This window comes from Aristolochia californica, unplaced genomic scaffold (genome assembly GCF_029961685.1).
Source record: "Aristolochia californica isolate CCGP_79_NKW_82.1479 unplaced genomic scaffold, dmAriCali1.0.hap1 SCAF_6, whole genome shotgun sequence".
In the NCBI taxonomy this organism is placed as follows: domain Eukaryota; kingdom Viridiplantae; phylum Streptophyta; class Magnoliopsida; order Piperales; family Aristolochiaceae; genus Aristolochia; species Aristolochia californica.
The window spans coordinates 457,502-477,793 of NW_027182257.1; the positions used below are offsets into that span (position 1 = coordinate 457,502).

A 20,292-nucleotide genomic window follows, 5' to 3' on the forward strand; every position below is an offset into this window, starting at 1 on the left:
GCGAATTGGCTCCCATAATCGTACCTACTCGTCGGCCCCATTGCAATCATGTTGTAGCTTGAACTTGGTACGTTTTTTGCGCTAAGGCTTTTCGAGTGGAAACAGGTGAGGACGGAGTGTAAAAAGGACGGTCGAGCTGCTTAACGCTGCCGCTGCTCCGGTTAATAAAGCGACGACTTGCCTTTACTCCGTAAGTGGAAAGGAGAGGATGACGAGTTTGAGTTTGAAGAGTTTGAAGAGTTTGAGTTCCCGACTTAAAATCGGACTTCGAGCTTTAACGTATATTTAAAATTATAAAATAAATAAATAAAATATTATAATAAACTTACTATTATTAGGGGTGGCGTGGATTTCTAACTTGCCTTTATTCGAACTTTATTTAAATATTTCAAATTTGAGCTGACCCTAGCATCAAGCTTAAAATTGCAATCAAACTCAAACTCAATAATTTTAATCAGAGTTTGAGTCCCAATTCAAACTCTAATTTACATTTAAAATTTTGCATAAAATACATGTTAAATAAATTATATATAAAATTATGCATACATTTTAATAAAATTGAGCATAACCTCTATATATTAACCTTGTATAAAATTATTTAAACACTATGCATCAAATTATTCATAAAAAACTGTATAATTATGTATAAACTTTATTCAATAAACAAACACAAAAACATTCCTTTAAAAAATAACGCTAATTTTGTCAATTTGTACTCAATCAGATCATTTTGATTCAAGGATTGGAAAACTAGATCATCGAGACAGAGACAAAATTTACAAAAAATAGTTTTGGATGACTTAATCACATGCTTATTTTTCGTTTTTCTTTGGAACATGGATTCATACAACAACAATTCTGAAACGCTACCAATATGTTCTTCTGAAAAAACTTGAGTGGAGTTAACATTAAGAGAGTACCTCAAACAATAAGAGGAGCTACAAATTACAACTGCATCTAGCATCATATAGTTTCTTTACTAATTTGTACCTCAAACAAGTTTATAAAAAATTCCAACCTTCAGAAAACAAGTGATAATGTTGAACCAAGTACCAAGGTGTAATCATATTAACTCTAGTACTTGCACTAAATAAGTAAAGGCATAAGCCTTTTTTTATATATTTCAAGGAATAGGATAGATTTCTGAAATACCCTTCCTACTTAGGGGGAAAGGGAAATGTTTTCACTTTAAAAAACATTTATACCACATATTATAGGAACATAACAAGGTTATGATATAATCTATAATAAAAAAATTCAAAGGTGGGGAGGGGAGCAGGCAACAGTGAGGGTGTCGGCAGAAGTGTTTGGGGAGGGGGGAATGAAAGACAGAGACAAAGAAGAGGAGGGGGCGACGCTGGTAGCGTATTGCGATGACGACAATGACAATGACACAGAAGCATCGGGAAAGGAGGAACGAGAGACAGAGATAGAGAAAAGGAGAGAAGGTTGAGGGAGGGGCTCAATAGTGATAAGGATCGGCGAAGGCAGACAGAGGGAGGAAGAAATCGAAGAGAAGAAAGTTGTCGAACGTTGTTTCCATGTACCCCTAATTCCCGAGAAGTCAAGACGAAGATAAAGACAATACCCGCTCTTGGGCAATTGTTGAGTTAACGAGCCGATTCGCGAGCTTTCGAACATAACTATGGTTTGATTAAACTCGGCTCGTTAACTTAAACGAGCCTAATCTGGATCTCAAACTCAGTTCAAGATCCAGATAAAATCGAACCGAGCTGAGTTCAAGCCACTTGCAAACCGGCTCTATTCGATGCCACCCCTAAGTACTATTAAACTACGAGCTATTGCAGAGAAGTCTAAGACTTTACAATGAATATACTAATATATAATAACTTACTTAGTAAACATAAAAAAAAAGTAAATACTTCCATGTGTTTATTTCATTGAAATACAACAATATTAGATGTTGGGGGACTTAAAAGGATTGAACTATCGTCTTTGAGGTTTGAGGTAAATAAAAATAATTATCAACCAATTAAAGAGGGAATTAACAAGAACAATAAGAGTAAAAGATAATTTTGAAAAAAAAACTGTGCTAATAAATAAAAGCCAAGTTTAAAAAATCTCAAATTTGACTAACTATACTTAACGAGATTTATTTAAAGTTCGAGTTAGAACCAAGGTTCAAGTAAAAACTGAAGTGACCGAGTTTAGATTAACCGTTCCTTAAGAAGCAACCTGGTCCCTTTGCTGTTGCTGGCCAGACACCCTTGGCAGCACCCTGCAGTAATCACTCTCTTGTCATCCACTTTTCTCTGGGCGCTGCAGCAGCTGCAATCGCGAGGGATGAAGAGCGCCTGCAAGTATTTCCTATTTTCGCCTCCGCCAGACATGGATCTCTGCCGTCTTGAAACGCGCAAACACCCTTCAATATTCCTTTAATTCTTTTCAGTCGACGTTCATGCAGCGGCGACTTTTCCCTCTCCACTTCGCTTTAGGGTCCTTTCTCGACAAGCAAAACGACTTCTGGGTAAGATCACCGCTTTTCCTTTTCTCTTTCTCTTTTCCCAAAGTTGTCGAGTGTGACGCAGAGGCAGACTGAGTAAGAGGAATACTGGAAAAGAGAGACAGAGACTGCGGAAACAGAAGTCTTTTATTTTGACTGTTCGATGATCTGTTCCGTTAAACAGGAAGACGCCTTGCAGAGGAAGACGAACCAATCATTCTGTATTAATCTACAGTACACAGTCAATTAAATAATCGTTATTCCGATAGTGAATTAAAGTTTTCAGCTTTTACGGAATGTGTTCTCTAAACATGCAGCTCATCGTTTGAAATTGAAGTGGCAAGCACCGTAGATGATGGTTTCAATGAGGTAGGTGGAGAGATCTGCAGGAACTTCATTTGTTAATTCTGTTTCAGTGATTAACGAAACTGGGCTTACTGACAATATGGACAAGCCATTTTGTTCTTGCGACAAATACAGGAAGAAAGAGTTGCTTTGACCGATGAACAGCGTTAGGTCGTGGAAGCCCAGTTAGGGTTCCCATTTGATGAGGGGTAAATCCTTAGGCCTTAAATACGACCGACCGTATGAGGTTGTTTGTGGTCTTTTGACTCGCTGAGTTAACCTGTGACTTGGCTGAGTTAATCTAGATTCGTGAGGGTATAGGAACTAGAAAAAACCCTAAAATCAGCACCCTCAAAATATTTATATTATTACTCCCTAGTTTCTTACCCTCACAAGGTTATGAATTGGGCATTCTTGAATCCTGACAACTATAGATTATCCATTTATATTTTTTTATTTGAACTTGAGAATCGACTTGGTTACTCGAAAATCTGAGTCAATTGGATCGCCCGAGTCCTAGACAGTTCTTTCGGAAGGTGAGTTGACTCAAGTTGAAAGCCCATGATTAAAACATGCCGTAAAATGTATAAAAAATATATATAATCCAAAAGTTTATCTGAAATGAACTCCAAATAACGTTAATTCTTCTTCGTTGAAAGACCAAAAAACACATTTAAATGTGTTTTCCCTCCCTTACATGGTTGTCAGTCTAAGGGCTTGTTTGAAACCTCATGGAAAATAAAAGAAAATAAAATAAAGTAAAAATTAAATTATTATTATTTTCAAAATTAGTTAGCGAAAAGGAGAATTTGATAATTATCTCATTTTTACTAACTATTTTTTAGAATAATATTGTTCAAATTATTATTTTCTTTTCCATGGCTTCTAAACAGCCCCTAAGGGAATCGGGTGGGAGTAGCTTTTTGGAAGCCGACCTTGCAAACATGGACCAAATAAAATAGTTGGCGGGGGTTGGTTAGCCAGTCTTTTAGTATTTAAAAGACTAAGAGTGTAATACATCAAGTATAAATTATAATTCTTCAACTATAGACACTAACTTGCTCTTCCATTAACTAATTTAATTGATTTGTTCCCATTGGTTGCTTTTGTGATTATTTCGATTGTGTTAGGTACTAAAGACACGGATTAACAATACACCAGTGTTTAATTATTCATTGTGTAGTTAATCTTCATCCTCAAATTTGCATATAACCCTTGTTGTTTCATTTTGAAGCATTTTACGAGAATTTTTTCATGCCAACATTTCAAAATATATTTAATCTTTAGGGTTTGCTTAGAACCCCATGAAAAATAAAAGAAAATGAGAATTTGACCATTATTAATCCCAAAAATAGATAGTAAAAAAGAGAATTTGATAATTATTTTATTTTCACTAATTAATTTTGGGAATAATAATGATCAAATTATCATTTTATCTAGGGGTTCCAAACAAACCCTTAGATTCTATAAACTCTAGAGTTAATGGAACATTAAAAACTGTCATAAGATTATCATGGTCAAACTTGTTCATGTACCCCAAGTTGAGATTGTAAACATTCTATTTAGAACAATAGCAAAGTGTGGTCTCACAACCTAGTACTTGGATTGAAAGCAAAACCCTAAAACTTCAACCCTATGCAATCGATTCATGTCGATTTGCTGAAATCAATAGGTGAACTTGAACTAATAAAAATGATTAAAAAGAGAGAGGTAAGATCAAGTTCAAGGCATTCATCTTTGAGCTTGATCCAAATTAGGTTTATTTACAGTCGAGTGAAGCATACTCAAAAAATTGGGATGAATATTGATTAAATTCTACAAATTGAATAATCGACTTGAAAAATGGTGAAACCATGGCATGAAGAGGGTGACACAAGATGTATTAATCTATATAGATTGATGAATATTGTCGCTTGCTTGTAACAATGTGTCTTGAATGCAACTTCGAGTTCCTTGACCCAAGTCACCATCTCAAATAGGCCATGACCATGGGCAGCTGTTGATATTTTTGAATTAGTTATTTGATTTGGTAGAAAAACTACCAAAGGAGTGATGTTAGGTAATTGTTTATGTCATGGCAGGCTTTGCTTGATCTCTTAAAAAAAACCCATAAAAAAGGAGTAACTCAATTTGAAAAGGATGTATTCCAAGTGAATTAAATTTAAGCTCCTTCACTCTCCTTCCATTGACTGCTGAATTCTCTTTTCTCTCTTTGTACTCATTAACCTCACTTATAGAGGTCAATCTTCGAATACCATGTAAATTCATTAGTTGTTCGTCACTTGAGGGTCCCATGAGATGTTTCGTGGACCAAACAGTCCAGGTGATCTAATATATGGCTCATCATTTGACGTTGGGTTCATGTGATTTCCTGTGTATAAATTTATAAAAGCCACGAATGTGAATGTAAACCGCTCCCAAAGATTCTGGGTCCAACCGCCGCTCGACTAAAATAATGAAAGTGGCAGCAGCTAACTTGTCAAGGCTGCCGTCGCGCCAATTTCCGTCTCCATCCACCCCAATTTCAAATTATTTTCTTCCGTTTGCATCCGATGAGTAGCTCTGTAAACATTTCCGGAATGATTTCCGCTGTAGTTTATGGATTTGCGATTCACCACCATCCAGTTTCACCCACCTTGGGAACGTAGAGTTGCTTTCCTCTACAGAAAAAGACATTATTCGGCTTCGGAATCTCAAGGACAGCAAAATGGAAGATTCGTTTGTTTGCTAGTTTTTTAATGCTTAAACTATGTGAAAATCCAGGTGAGTTGATTTATTGTATTGCGTACGCGTGGGGTTTAGTGGTGGCAAGAGAAATTTTTTATTTTTCTTTCTCTCAGGTTCTGAGTAGTGTCTATGTTTGTTGTTTTTTAAAGGTTTTTGTTATTTGTAGCTTTTCTTCGTCTGCTATATTGCACTTCGTCTTTTGCTAGATGAGCAATTTGCATCGGCTTACAAATGTTGTTTAGTTTATTCTTTCTCGAAATTTAAGGGGAAATTCATTTATCGATCTCCGGGAAGTTCGCGTGGGAGTTTTTCACTGAGTTGGATTCTGTTGCTTTAATTTACTTCATTTATTCATGTTGAAGACGAGAAGGTCTACCGGGAACTTGAGATTATAGGCGAAATCAAATGTCTTAGTTGGGTTAGTAACTTCTGTGACATATGTTTTTAGTTCCTTTAAGTTCTCTAAGTGGTTTTTGTATTTCCATATTGTGAAGAGGTGGATTATCAGATAATATGATTGAAGATGGAAGTGAGAATGAATTAGTAAACGATTCTTCACAGCTAGCAGGAATTAATCATCATAATCCAAGTCCACTACAATCTCAGTCATCTCACAGGATCGCTGCTGCAGAGAAGATTTTCATGGAGACAGTTGGGAGGACTTTTTCGGACTTGTACAGAAATTCAAGTGAAGAGATTTTCTTGAAAACCTTGATGGAAGGCTCTATAGGCATGGCAGCTCCAACCATGGAGACTCTAGGGTTTAAGAATCTGTCTCAGACATTTCGAGCAGACAGTGAGGAGCTCTTCAATAGTTGGCTCACGAATGGAGAGGCAAGCAATTTTCACTGCGCCTTTTTTATATTTATGCTCTTTAAAGTTTATGATAATGGAAATTTTAGTCAACAACATTAAAACTGAAAGTTCAAATTGAGCCTACTAAGAGCTCTGCTCGACATTCTTTTCTTGTTGTTTGGCACCAAATGATAAACTCCACAGGTCTTGATCAGGATGAAGCTAATCAAGTGGGCTTTCTTAGTTGTTTTTCAAAAAGATTCGCTTTATGTTTGAATCTGAGCTTCATTTGGAAGATGACTGCCATGAATTTAGTACTTTACTACAACTGCTGTTTGTTTGTTTCTCCTCTGTCAAAAACTTTGTTGTTTTCCCACAGGCACCAAGTTTCTGCCGTGACTTGCTCGTTGTTTTACTTTTATAGTGAAATCTGCTACTCTTTAGCCCCTGTGTAATTTATTCAATGCTTCTAATGGTCTTGCATATAACTGAATAAGGACATACATACATAAATACACAGGCATACACTCCATGGCCAAGAATATTACTGAAAATCAAAGTATGAGTTCTTAGTCTTTTCTGTCCCTGTAACACTGATCACTTCAAAGGGAGAAGAAGTCATGATTCTGATTTGTTACAGTGATAGTCTGTTTGTTGTTTATGCCTCCTACTAATGTACTTGAAATGCTAGTTTGGTTCCTACTAGGTTTCCTCCCAGACTTCAATCTTTAATAGAGATGCTATCCTTGCAGATTAATGGAAGCATATCACAACGTACTCGTCAAGCATCTAGAAGGTGAAATTCATATTCTTAATGTCTCCAATGATGGCAGATGCATTTTTTGTTTAAAGTTTTACTTAGATTGAATATTTGTAACATTAGTATTCGATATCTCTAGCTTTGTGTCAACCATGTTTCTACTAGAACATTCTTATAATATCCATCCATGTCTAAAATGCAGGCTGTCCACTGAACTTGCCGCTTTATCTACTCAACCAAACGGGGCCACACTTCACAACAAACGTGGCAACAGCAATTTATCTCAGCAAAACGTGAACATGCTTGAGGAAACTTCATATGACAACCAGCTGCCACTCAGGTAGCCTCAAGGAGTTTGTACCAAATCTTCAGACATATCATGGCAGAATTTAGGATTGTGGTGTAATGTGTGCCAAAAAAGTTAATTGCATCTTTATCCATGCCCTAGATGCATGTATCAAGCTAGCTGATTCTAATTCCTTTGAAGAATTTTCATTTGGAAAAGTATTACTGCCATGCACTTGATATCTTCTAAAGACTGATCTGTACTGTCTTTTTTATTACATTTGACATATTTGAGATTGGAAATCCTATGTATATGTTCAGAATAATAAACAAACAAGATTTCCTGTTAAGGGGTAGTTATCTAATGAAATGTTTCAGCTCCTTATTAATCTGTAATTAACTATATTTCCTATTTTTATCAGGAATGTAGTCGAAAAAGGAGTACAGGCTAGTAATTTGTTCTTGGCCAAGGTTTGCTTATCACATCTTCCTCGTGGATATCAATAAGATAGTGGATGATTGATTTGTTCATTTGGCTCATAATCTCGTTCTTTATCATTTTGCAGGCATGGTTTCAAAGCTCTCAACCAATGACAAGGAGCAGATCCTCTGAACTACGGTAACTTCATTTCTTTCCAAGTACAATGAGATGAATTTGAACATCTGTAATTTGATCCACGCTGATGTACATCTCAAGAGACATGACAGCATATTTGTTCTTGAATTAATGTACAAACTTTACTGCTGTAGAGCCTTCATGTGGATATCCCATGTCTTTCAGGAGGAGGTATGCTGCAACGCAAATCCAAATGTCAAGTGGGGTTGAACCGATGCCCAACGCTTGTGGAGGCACCTTCAATCCCATGGATGGCACTTCCGATGCTCTAATAGGCGAAGTGTCAGGTCAACTAGGGACATTCTTCTCTCCATCCAATTCACCTTCATCACCATTCAGCATTCCAACAATGCCCACTCAAGATGCTGTTTCCTCTGTGGTGAGTATGCTGAAGGGTACTCTCGAGCGCAAGAAGCTCAGCAACCATGTCGACAAGGAACTTGTCAGAGCTAGTTCTTTTGGATATTATGGGTCTCAAGAAGGCACTACCAACATGAGCAATGATGAAGAGGCAGCAAACCAGATGCCTAATTCATTAGGAACTTTTCAAGGAGCATCTCTCATGCAACTGAAGGATTTTGGAAATCTACAAACAGTTGAAGAATGTATAGAAATAGATATAGAAAATTTTGTTGCACCTGTAAATCCTGTGCAGAGGACTTCTGTGTCCCAAGAACCTTCACAGAGTGAGTCATCAGCTGCAGCACCTGTATTATCTACTGGTTTAGATGTATGTGATGGACCCACAAGCTCAGGACAAGCATTATCTGTCTGTGAGAGCTCAAGGAAACAAATAAGGAGTGGCAGTGCTAATCATGGTTCTAAAGGCAAAGGTGTGTGGTAACACTCACAATATTTTGTAGCATGTTGGCTAGGTGAGCAGACTATATCACTATTTTTTAAGGATTTGATTTTCTTCTGCATCACAGAGTTCAGGGAAAGGATATTTGAGAATAATGAAAAGGATGAGCAGAAGGTAAGTCCGATGGACTTAAGTTTGGAATAATTGCTTTCAGTTCTGTTGGAATATTTTTGCTTTGAAGTATTCATTCATTGTGCACCGTGCTTATGCTATCGTTGCAGAGAGGAAGTCTAATTCGGATGGGATCTTTGACATCAGGAGGTTCAGGTATTGATATTAAAGTATTAAAGCTTACTTTTTGGTTTATTTTTTCATATCTAAGACTCTTTTCTTATACGTCTCTAGTTGCAATCTAGACCTCATCTACTTTCCTATAGCCGTATGTCTCTTTTATTTACAAGAATTCAGAAACTTTACCAGATTTGATTGTCCATACAAGTAGTCAAATAGGAAGACTAAAATTCACCAAAAAAATAAGAAGACTAAATTTCATTGTAGATTAGGTAGTTTTATTGCAAAAATAGAAAAACTCTTGCAGATGACAAAAATTAAATTCTGCTTGTCTGCTGCACTTATTTACCTTTTGTACTTTGATTCTAACTTAAAAGAAGTTTCTGCAGTGGACAAGGGGGACCCTACAAAGAAGCGCAGGGTGGAGCGATCAAGAAAGTATGTAGTGTTAACTTTGTAGCTTATCCTAATTGAAGAAAATGGATAAATTTCAGTAACATGCATTCAATATGGATTTAGAAACTAAAATTTGAAAATTTTGGGTCTTCCTGAGTTTGAATCGACTCCTTTCTGGTTTCTGCAAGGGATCTGTTTGTGGAATGGAATTCATAATTTTGTTTTCAAATATTTTAGGTTGGGTCTTTTAGGTTTTGTATTTTCAAGTCATGCTTCTGTATGAAAACTTGATAATTATTTCTTTTGCTAACATCTTTTATTTTTATTTTTGGGGACAGTTAATGGAAGACTTCAGTTTGCCTCTGTGTTTTTTTGGTTCTTTTATTTAATTTCTTGTTGGTAATTTAGAATGGCAGAGGCAAAGGAAAGAAACATGACACCAGCGATTCCATCAGATATGCAAGCTGTTCTAAAGCGGTGTGAAAATCTCGAGAAGGAAGTGCGATCACTCAAACTTAATTTGTCTTTTATGAACAGGTGCATACCACTATCGCTTTCAGTAAATAGAAATTATTGTCATGTTTTGCCTCATTAGTAAATTTGTCTTAGATAGCTAAGGTCATTAAAAACAAATTACCATGGTTATATCCTGTTGTACATGGTATTTTTCATTACGGGATATGATCACCCTCTAAGCATTCATATCAAGTGATTGCCCAGGTTGCCAAACTTGCCTGTTTCTTCTAACTTCATTCGTATCATGGCTGTATAATGATGTGTTTAAACATTAGTTTTTTTCTACCTGCTGTGTATTATCTTTAGATTAACTTCTCCATCATTTGCTAGTGTACCGATTTGTGATTCCATATCATTAGCATGCTGCCTCCTTATCAAGAGTATCCTGTTTAACCTCTAAAGAGGAGAAATAAGCTGCAATTATTGTAAATTCTAGCTTACCATGCTCCACAAAAAGCACTAGTTGGATCCACTAGAAAGCACCACCCGACAGCCCCTGCACATTCACAATCACTTCTTCTTAGGCGAGTTTACTCTTTGATTTCAGGAAGGATTCTGAGCAAACAAAACAGATCGAAGAGCTTCAGAAGCAAAATGATGATTTGGCAAATGAAAAGGAGCGCCTTTTGGACGAAATTGAAAGGATCCTATCGGAGTCTGGCAAGATGTAAGACAAACCGATATCCCAGTCTACTTGATGTTTCAATGAACAGAGTGCATGTGTCGACATGCTTTTAAGGGATGTCACACTACTTCCATGGTTCGATTCGATACTTTTTACCATAACCGAACTTATGCAGATAACATGTAGAAACAAAATTGAATAGTATCAAATTCACATCTTATTCTTCACATTCAGCTACACAACCCTCTTGTAGGGTTGTACCTCACATTCACCAGTTAAGGTTCTTGTTTGGATGTGTTTCTGATACACATAACATGTTATATCCGATGATATGTTTGGCAGGCTAATATTTGTTTGGACTTTGGCTTCATGACAGTTTATTGGGCAATATGTATAAAAAATCTTAGGTACCTGTTTATTTCACCTTCTTGTCAAATAGCATGGAATCACAACAGGCCTGATCAGTCAAATATTAAATAACATGGACTTTCTTGGATTGTCAGATATAAATTCCCGATTTGCAATTATTTATGCAACAAGATCTAATAATCATGACCTGAATTCCACTATAGAATTGCATACTGCAACTCATTGAATCTGTTTTAACAAATTACCCACTTACATTCTACATGTTATTTTTAAAATTGCCATCTCAGGCATTTTTAATTCTTTGAGATAGCTGTCTATGCCCATAAAGAACAACGTTAGTGGAATAAAAAAAAAAAAACCATATGTGTTAAGGAATAGTCACACATATATTAGTGAGTAGAAAAATTTTGAATTTATTAGTTAGAAAAAAGGTTTCTTAAGTTGATTAGTCATTCTGGGATAGGCTTTGGACCCAACTTCACATGGTATCATAGCAGGTACTCATATGAGGACTTTCACCCAAATTATCCACATGTAGAAACATAAAAGAGGGCCTACACATGAGAGGGAGTGTTAAGGAATAGTCCTATATAAATTAGTGAGTACAAAAGTCTTGAGTTTATTAGTTGGAAAAGAGGATTCCTAAGTTAACTAATCATTCTGGGATGGACCTTGGACCCAACTTTACAATCTGTGTAAAAAAATAAATAGAACATTTGTACTCGAGATTTCAGGTATCCCCCTCTCATTGTCTCCACGGATGAGACTCTTTTACACGAAGAGGGTCCTAATCATGGGAAGCAATAGGAGAGGTGTCCGACGGACTAGTTCTCTTTTGATTTAAGTTCACTTTAGAGTAAATAAACTTGGTTAGTGACGATTCTTTCGTCTGCCCTTCATTGTTGTCATCTTGTATTGAAAAAGATTAATTGTTTTCTCTCTCTTATTTTTCAACATTTAGAAAATAAAAGTACTCAAAATGAATTTAAAAACGTTTATCTCAGACTAGTCAAAATTAACAAGTTTTTTTACTAATAATTATAAATTTATACGACATTAACCTCTATGAGATTATTTTCACCAATCAATTGAGGTTTTTATTTAATTAATATTAAACAAATTATGAAAATTATATATTATAAACGTATATGATTATTAGTAAGGAACCAAGTATGTAGGTATTGAAACCAAGGTTTATTCGAACTTAGGACCCGACTCAGAGTCTTGAAAATCCGAGTCGACCTGATTCTTTAAATGTAGGATGTCAGGTGCACGGGCGGTTCTGACCCCAGGAACCGACTCGGCCAGGTAAAAAACCTAGTTGAATTGGCGAGTCGTCAGACCATGATTTTCAAACATATTCAAAGGGTACGTATGTAATTAGACGAAAGAAAGATCTCATATTTGATTCCCGCGAACAAAAATCTGCATTTGCCACCAATTTTGTTTCTTTCTCCACTCAGACTTCCCGGTCTAGCCGTCGGACAAGCACCTCCCACTTGAAAACGCAATAAATGCCTCCCGACAAAATCCAACCCAGCGCCCCATTCACGCAACATAGCTTCCTCACCCCTGAGCTCTCCCCTTTCCAGTTCGTCTCTCCCGATCACCGGTGGCTGTCTCCGGTGTTAGGGAATCGTGGAGAGAAGGATAAATCTGCCATGAATTCGGCTTAGTCTGGTTGTTCATGGATTCCCCTGTGATAAATAATGGCAGGAGGAACTTGTTCCGGTTTTTTTTTACTCTTATTTTTGTTTTGATCGTTTCGTTCGTGTTTTCGTTCCTGTTCGGGTTTGTTGCGGTCGTGATTGGCAATTTGTTCGACTCTGGTCCGGCTTTTTTTGATGCACAGTGCAGGATCGTGTCAAGCAGTGAGTTGCTTTTTTTTTATTTTTTGCCATGGGGTTGTTTTATTTTCCTGTTATTTATACTTGAAATCTGTTCTTAATGTTAGGGTTTCTTCTGTTGAGAGCTGTTTATTTAAACTTTAGTTCTGGCAACGATTCGAATGTATTATGTCGTATTATTTATTCAAGTGTTTGCCTGATCGAAATTCGCTTGACCTTACCCTCGGCTGTTTGTCGTTGTTAAGTTGGTTGATTATGTTTAATTTTTTTATTTTGGGTAATTGTTTGCCCTTTAGCTTTAGTAAGCTGGGCGACTTTTGTACGCACCGTCAGTTAGGAGATGAAATTTTGTTCAAGTTACTTTTTAGAAAAGTTTGCTACTATAAGAATAACTGACATATGGAAATGACGCGGAAATTTTTCTGCCCAGCAGTATGGTCTGTGGGTGTTTTCGAAAATACTAAGAATAAACTTTTCCTTAACTTCATGTACTGTCGGTATTTCTGCAGTTGCTTATTCTAAATATTTTATCATTTGAATTTAAGGAAGATGATATTTGGTGATGTTCAGGAGTGGATCTGAGGTCAACGAAAGTCTGTGAACTTGGTGTCCTCAATTACAATGCTAAACATGTGTTTTATCCTATGGAAAGAAGAAAGTTTAGATGTCGATATGATTACTACTGGGCTTCTGTCTTCAAGGTAAATACCCTGATCTTTTTATTAGGTCATATTAGAAAAAACACAGCTGTACACTCTGTAGACTTTGGATAATGAAGAATCATGTCTAGATTTGGCATTTTCTGTTGATTTGTTAACACCTAAATGAGCTAGAAAAGTAGAATTAAGCTGCTTATTGTCTTTTTTTGAGAATAATATTTTCGTTTAAGCTCTCATATCCAATGCTTTGAGCCGTTTTCAGTTCTTCAATTTTGCATTGTTATCTTTTGTCAACTATGTTTGTTCACCATGCCTCCTTGTGTTTCATTCCAGTTTAGAAACATTGGTTTTCTTCATGTTGTGGAATATAAGGTTTGTGATTCTTATGTGTAGGTAGGTGTTTTGAGACATTACTTATTTCTCTCCTATCCCAGTCTTATGATGTCTTTCAAAATTTTCCTGATGACACCTTTTTTTTTTTCTTTGCTTTTTCTGCCTTTACAAAATGACAGGAACCCAGCGTGTGCTTGCTAACCAATTGATATAGATGCATCTCCTGGTTTGCATATCCATCATCATCATTGTCATAATCGGCATCTGAGCCTTGTCACAACTTTGATGTGGCCAGCCAGTTTTGGTCTTTTCTGTTGTATCATCTGCTGGTTCCATTGCTGGGTTGGCCTTTTTTAAGTCATCCATATATTTTTCAATCTTCCTCTATTTCTTGCTTGTTACTCTCTCTAAACTTACAGAACTCTTCTAACAAGTTTATCATTGTGTGCAGAGCATCTCAAAAACTCTTCTTTACTTGATTACTATTATCATCTTTATAATTTTACATGCGGCCCATCCATGTTGATGAGGTTTTATGTTAGTCCTTTATTTGGCACACACACACACACACACACACACACAAAACAACAAAAAAACCAATTAGGTACCTTTTTGCATGATTTTTCACTCATTAAATTATATATGTAAAATATCTGCTCAGATTAGGATTCTTTCTCTAGTTAATTTAAGCTCGTTTTTCAGGTGGAATATGAGGAAACTTCTGGTGAGAGACGATATGCAGTGGCGGAGGCTCCAAAGGAGGCCCTTCCTCTTGACTGCAGGCCTGGCTTTGGCACTGCATGGTTGATAAAAGATAAATTTAAGGTATTTTATGCAAATTGTGGCAACTCTTGTCCTGTTTTGCTAACACTTATGTAACTTCCTGCACTTCTAAATGTTGTTTTGGATCCATAAAAAAATTCTCAATTCACGGATAAATGTTTAATTCCCTATTTTATTGGGAACACTACAAAGAGCTTTTATATAAAGGTTCTAATCAAAATTGGATTACCGTTTTTCATTATGATGATTGTATTTATTACAATTAATTGTTCATAGGATGGAAATTTGTCTTGTTCTTTTATCTAAGCATGAAAAATGTTGTTCCAAGTTTAAGCTTCTGTAAGCTCACTGTATCTTTATGTTTGGACTTTAAGCACCTTTAAAGTGAAACTATCAGCAACTTCTGTACTGATGATTCATGTCTGTATACGTTCTTTCATTTATGGCCAACATGCAGGCCTCAGAATTTAGAGTTTCACAAAAGGTAAGGCTTAACTGTATTTAGAATTGATCTTTTCCAATCCGTTTTTTTTTATATTGAGAAAAATGTGCTTTTGAGGAGTATTGGAATAATGATCAATTAACAAACGATGCTATTAGAATTCAAATTCTGTAGATGCTCAACAGAGAAATACAGAGCCTTGGAAGTGCTTGTGTAGTACATATTCTTGTACGAGGGGTCAGTTGATTAATTGTGCTGTTGAGGAAATTTTTGACAGTCCAATAATTGTATACATGATTTCTTCTTAGGAGTTAGTCTTGAGGTTTATTACACGTTTGTGCATGATTACAGGATGAATAGATTTCATCTAAATTTGCACACCTCAGAAAACTTTAGAAAGATTTATGGTCATCAATGTGGAAGGCTGGAAATTTGGCTTTGTTCTTCTCAAAACATTTTAGAAACTGTTAAAATTGGGTTCAAGTCTATTCCAAAATGACCAGCCAAAGCTAGGAAACATCTTCCCAAATATTAAAGATAGGATACTTCCAATCTTGGATCTATGTTAGACTATTTTAACACTCCCTCTCAAGTGTAGACCCTCTTTATGGCTGCTAATCTCGATCATTTTTTTTGGTTGAGGCCCATGTTGAGGTATGTGCTCTAATGTTATATTAAAATTGGGTCGAAGTCTATCCTAAAATTACTAACAAAAGTTAGAAAGCCTTTTTGCAAATGCTAAGCACAATATCTTTCTAATGTGGGACTATTCCAATAGAAACATAATAGCCTATGTATCTTATGATATCAAGCTTTCCGAGCTGTGTCATATTTGTCAATTGTATGAGTGTTCCTTGCTGTGTTTACATTGCTTCATCTGTTTTACTTTTCATGGTTCTTGATGAAATCATCCTAATTACAGTGCCTTCTTGCCAGGTGAATGAAACGTATGACTGCAAGTATAGGCCCAGCAATTCCAAAGTGGATATGTTCTTTGACAGTTTTTTCAAGTGCCAAGAAGAAGATCCTTCTGTGCTTGAGATGATTAGAAGAACTTCCATGTTGTGAGTGTTATTTTAGGGACATAAATTGCCTATTTGTTGTCTTTGTTGCACATGAATGTAGTTAGAATTAGGATTGAATCTAGGTTAACTGCCTAATTGCTGGGTATGATGCTTTGAGAATTTGAAGTGTACCTTTTCTCCACCTAAGGTTCCAGCAGTTCTCATGGACCCTTACATTATCTGTGGTGGTTGCATATGAGCATCATTGACGAATCTTTGTTCTAACTAAGTTGTATCTGTTGTAATTCTTTTTTGTTAATATATACATCCTTTTCAAAAAAAAATAAAAATAAATCATATTGTATCTGCTATATGAGTTGCTAGCTCTATTGTGTGGTTCTCTCTTCAAGTCATTTTGTGCAAATTCGATCCATGTCATTTTTGGTTTCTTTTTCTTGTTGGTGTCTTAATTAATATTTGAAACCATTCTAACTGATGTACTTTTAGGTCTGATATGACAGGCCCAAACTCTTGTCAAACGATTATCTTCTTCCTTTGTCAATTATCTCACTCTCTACTACGGCCATTTCTGATTTTACTTTTCTAGTTTTGCCACATAAGATGTATGATGCATAATGTATTTATAAAGTGTAATTATATTTTTTTTCTCTCCAAAACTAATCGGACCCTTTTCATGTATCAACAGCTTCGCAAGCTTTATGGATTCCTTGTCAACCAATAGAGAAAGTTCTCAAAACATCTTTTTGGGTGCAACATCAGGACTCATTTGTGGGATGCTGATCTCGGTCCTTTTCATAATCTTCATTAGATTTCTTCAAGTAACCAAACTCAGGTTGGCAGCAAAATGGAGTTCTTCGAAATCTCATATTGCAGTCTGTGCTGCTCAATGTAGGGGGGCATGTGTGCTTGTAGCATATTTCTCTGCCATGGGCTGGCTAACTGTTAAATACGGTAAAATACTTGGGCTGTCTGAGCTTTTCAATCAACTGTTAATTTCAGTGAGAAAACCTGAGAGTTGAAGGCATGAAAAGCTTATTCAGCCACTTTTCCCTTTAATATTTCAGCTTTGATTTTCTCTTCTGCTGCTTTCTGTATCTACTTTGCTTCCAAGTCTCTTTGCCATTCATATGTCCTGATTATTGGAATCAGAGTATCCTGTCCATTAGGTGTCCAAATGCCACGGTCCTAATCATGCATACTGTTGTTAAGTTTTTTATCGAATCCTGAAAGTTGTTCCTTGATATTTGTTGGCATCCTCATTTTAATAGGTATTAACAGTTGAGGAAACACCAAAGAGAACTTACTCTAATTCACTTGGCTATAATGGGGAAAGGCTGTCTTCATATTTGGTAGGATTCTCCATTTCATGGATGCTTTTGCTTCATGTCAGCTTTTGCACCTTCTCTTGGCTTACCGTTGGGTGAGATTTCTATATTTTGAGTTGGTCCTTTTGCAGTGTCAGAGTTCCTTATTCCTATCCTATTGATTCTCACATCCCATTTGTAACCGATATCAGCCAGGGTTGTCCGCTTCACCGATACCTATTGGGTATTATGTGATTCATTTAGGAGTTTAGGAGAGCTGATTTCAGATGATGTAAGGCTACATCAAATTTGATTAGTAGTTATTATCAAAAAGACTTCCAAAAAATTTAGATGAGGCAATTTGGCAGAGTGAGGATGTATCAAAGTTAAGTAGATGATTGAATGTATAAATCCCCATATTGTAGTACTTCAACAAAGGTATTCAGAATTTATCATCGATTATTTTTTAAAAATCATATGTAATAAATATGTAGAATCATTTATTGCTTTATTTTCTTTGTTTTATGTTGTGTTATAAAACCTTGATTCAAGCCATCTCTGTCATCTTACAAAACATGTGTTCTTGATGCACACAAGGACACATTTGCATTCAATTCTCAAAGATCAATCATACATGACCAAACAATCTTATATTAAACCAACCCTAATTAGCACTAAAAAACTCCAAAATGATTTAAACATAATCATGTCAGCTTTGCTTGAACCGACACTAGTCTGTGGCTGCAATCCCATCCACATCTTCGATAAGAAGTTGATTTTACCAACATGGAGACAGAATTTCTTAAGAAGAGAAGGTATTCTCAGTAACAATGTTTGTTCAAGTATTTAATCTCCACTAAATCTAGTTTAGGAGCAATTCTTTACCAAGTGTCTTTGACCAACCAATAGACAAGTGATATATGAATTGCAAATGCCACAACAATGCACTAACATGAGTGGTAAGACTCCCCTCTTGCAATTTTCTAACTCATTGTGTTGGAGTCAAGTCTTACTTCTTCCCTCAAACAAGCTTGTCAGCAACACCACCTACCTCATTAGTTGTCCCTCCGGAAACAAGATGTAAAGTCTGGTGAGAGACAAGAGCTGCTTTCGTTGCATCGACTTCTTAGCACATAGAAGACCCTCTAGAGTGTTTGAGAGTGAAAGGACCAAGCATATACTCAGGTATTACCTCCCACATCTACTCAGGTATTACCTCCCACATCAGTCAATGGAGCACAAGGAACAACCATGCCTAATTGAATGAGGGATTAGGAATAATAATTGCATTTAAAGCAACTGGGAAGCATTCAAATTTTTTCAAAAGAAATTCATAAATTTTTTGTCTGGGTACCAAAACCCATTCCCCACCAACCATATATTCTCTTTTATGTCTCAATTCTTTTCTTTTAACATCTCCATGCAAAGGCCTACCTTTGCTTCATCTCTTTTCACAAAGATAGCCTTCTTAATCAGAATTATAACCTCATTATTGCAAACAGATAGAAGAGCTCTATCACTCCCTTCAGTCAATGGTGCAAAGAGTATTTATTTAACACAAAAAGGCATGATATAAAACCTATTCATTCTGTCGGTCATACATAATAGAATCAATATTGAAAGGTCTAATGGGACCTCTAATAAAACTAGTTTTATAGTGAAACAACAAATTCACACAATAATACTTGTTTTATAAAATTCAAATTAATTGGATCAGAGTTAACAAGACCTAAACTCCTATCTAGGTCAATGTCTTATAAGACTAAGATTAGATCAAAACTTGGTTGATTAGACTGGGTTTGCCTACTCAATTGGTAAGGGAATTGATGTAGCTTGGTCAATCGAGTCAACAACTCTCTTCACCCTTTTTTCTAAATCAAAGTTGAAAGCCTCCCCGTCAATCTAACAGTGGCTCACAACAGAAAAAAAAAAAAAGTAGCTCATAGCAGAAAAAGAAAATAGTGGCTCACAACAGAAGAAGAAAATAGTGGCTCACAGCTGAAAAAGAAAACGAAAGAGAAAGACGTGATTGTGCTTCCCAGTCAATCTTAGAATCATTGAATAAGAAAATCTTAAAATCTCATCCACAACCCGCTCAATAGATCTCCCAAAACAGATAAGTTAAATAATATCTCTCATGTGAAACAGTGTTAAGTCCAAAAAATGGGCACGAAGAGGGGGAAAACCGGGGGAGAGAAGAGGGAGAGGGAGGGAAAGGAGAGGAGACAAAGGAGAGGAAGGGAAGGGACGGAATGAAAGGGGTGGATGAAGATAACATAAGAGAAGAAGGGGGGAACCGGGGGAAAGGGAGGGAAAGGAGACGAGACGGAGGAGAAGGAACTAAGGGGCACAGGAGAGGGAGAGAGTATTACCTGTAGATCGAGCTCTGCATTCTTATTAGATTAAACTATATTAGATTCAGGTAGAGGCATAGAGCTAATTAAATCATCAAAATAAGGATAAGCTTTCCCACTTGCAAGTTGCAACCCGTAACATAAACATATAATCCACTGTTCCTTTAAAATTCTCCAGAACTGGTGCTGCTCGCTTCAAAATTAAATTTTCTTTTCACCCTTCACGTGCCTCAATCGCAAGAACCGAGAATCACAGATCATCCGTTCAGCCATTCTCAGATGCGAGGCGTTGGCTCCAAGAAAGATAGGGCGATGCTTCCAGCTGCCATCTTCTCCCTGGCCCCCTCGGAAGCTTCTTTTAGTTGCCTGTCCTACCAGAATAGATCCCTGATTGCAGAAATACATTTAGTCTTGGTTTTTAGCATCGTCCCCTTTTCTTGACCAACAAGATTAGCCGACACTTCTGGAACTTTATCAGCTGATATAGATATCGGATGTTCTGGTGAAATCGAAATCGTTATTGCTGAAAGTGCAAGTGAACTATATATTTAAAT

General features: G+C 36.4%; 2 protein-coding genes across 4 annotated transcripts; both read left to right on the forward strand.

The window, feature by feature from the left end:
* Window positions 1-5,271: 5,271 nt before the first annotated feature.
* LOC137934916 (protein CYCLOPS-like) lies at window positions 5,272-11,045 on the forward strand. Of its 2 annotated transcripts, XM_068779504.1 has the most exons (12): window positions 5,272-5,572; window positions 6,154-6,370; window positions 7,084-7,127; window positions 7,294-7,431; window positions 7,799-7,847; window positions 7,943-7,995; window positions 8,158-8,825; window positions 8,922-8,968; window positions 9,076-9,121; window positions 9,475-9,523; window positions 9,890-10,018; window positions 10,545-11,045. In XM_068779504.1, the coding sequence occupies exons 2-12, from the start codon at window positions 6,179-6,181 to the stop codon at window positions 10,666-10,668; spliced, it is 1,539 nt and encodes a 512-aa protein (XP_068635605.1). In that variant the 5' UTR covers window positions 5,272-5,572; window positions 6,154-6,178; the 3' UTR covers window positions 10,669-11,045. The 2 variants fall into 2 exon arrangements, with proteins under 2 accessions (XP_068635605.1, XP_068635604.1); XM_068779503.1 differs by lacking the exon at window positions 5,272-5,572 and having other exon boundaries at window positions 6,041-6,370.
* Window positions 11,046-12,450: 1,405 nt separating this feature from the next.
* LOC137934792 (uncharacterized) lies at window positions 12,451-17,824 on the forward strand. Of its 2 annotated transcripts, XM_068779322.1 has the most exons (6): window positions 12,451-12,862; window positions 13,409-13,539; window positions 14,533-14,655; window positions 15,992-16,119; window positions 16,766-17,031; window positions 17,349-17,824. In XM_068779322.1, exons 1-6 carry the CDS (start codon window positions 12,679-12,681, stop codon window positions 17,360-17,362), a joined length of 846 nt encoding a protein of 281 aa, XP_068635423.1. In that variant the 5' UTR covers window positions 12,451-12,678; the 3' UTR covers window positions 17,363-17,824. The 2 variants fall into 2 exon arrangements, with proteins under 2 accessions (XP_068635423.1, XP_068635421.1); XM_068779320.1 differs by lacking the exon at window positions 17,349-17,824 and having other exon boundaries at window positions 16,766-17,301.
* The last annotated feature ends 2,468 nt before the right edge of the window (window positions 17,825-20,292 follow it).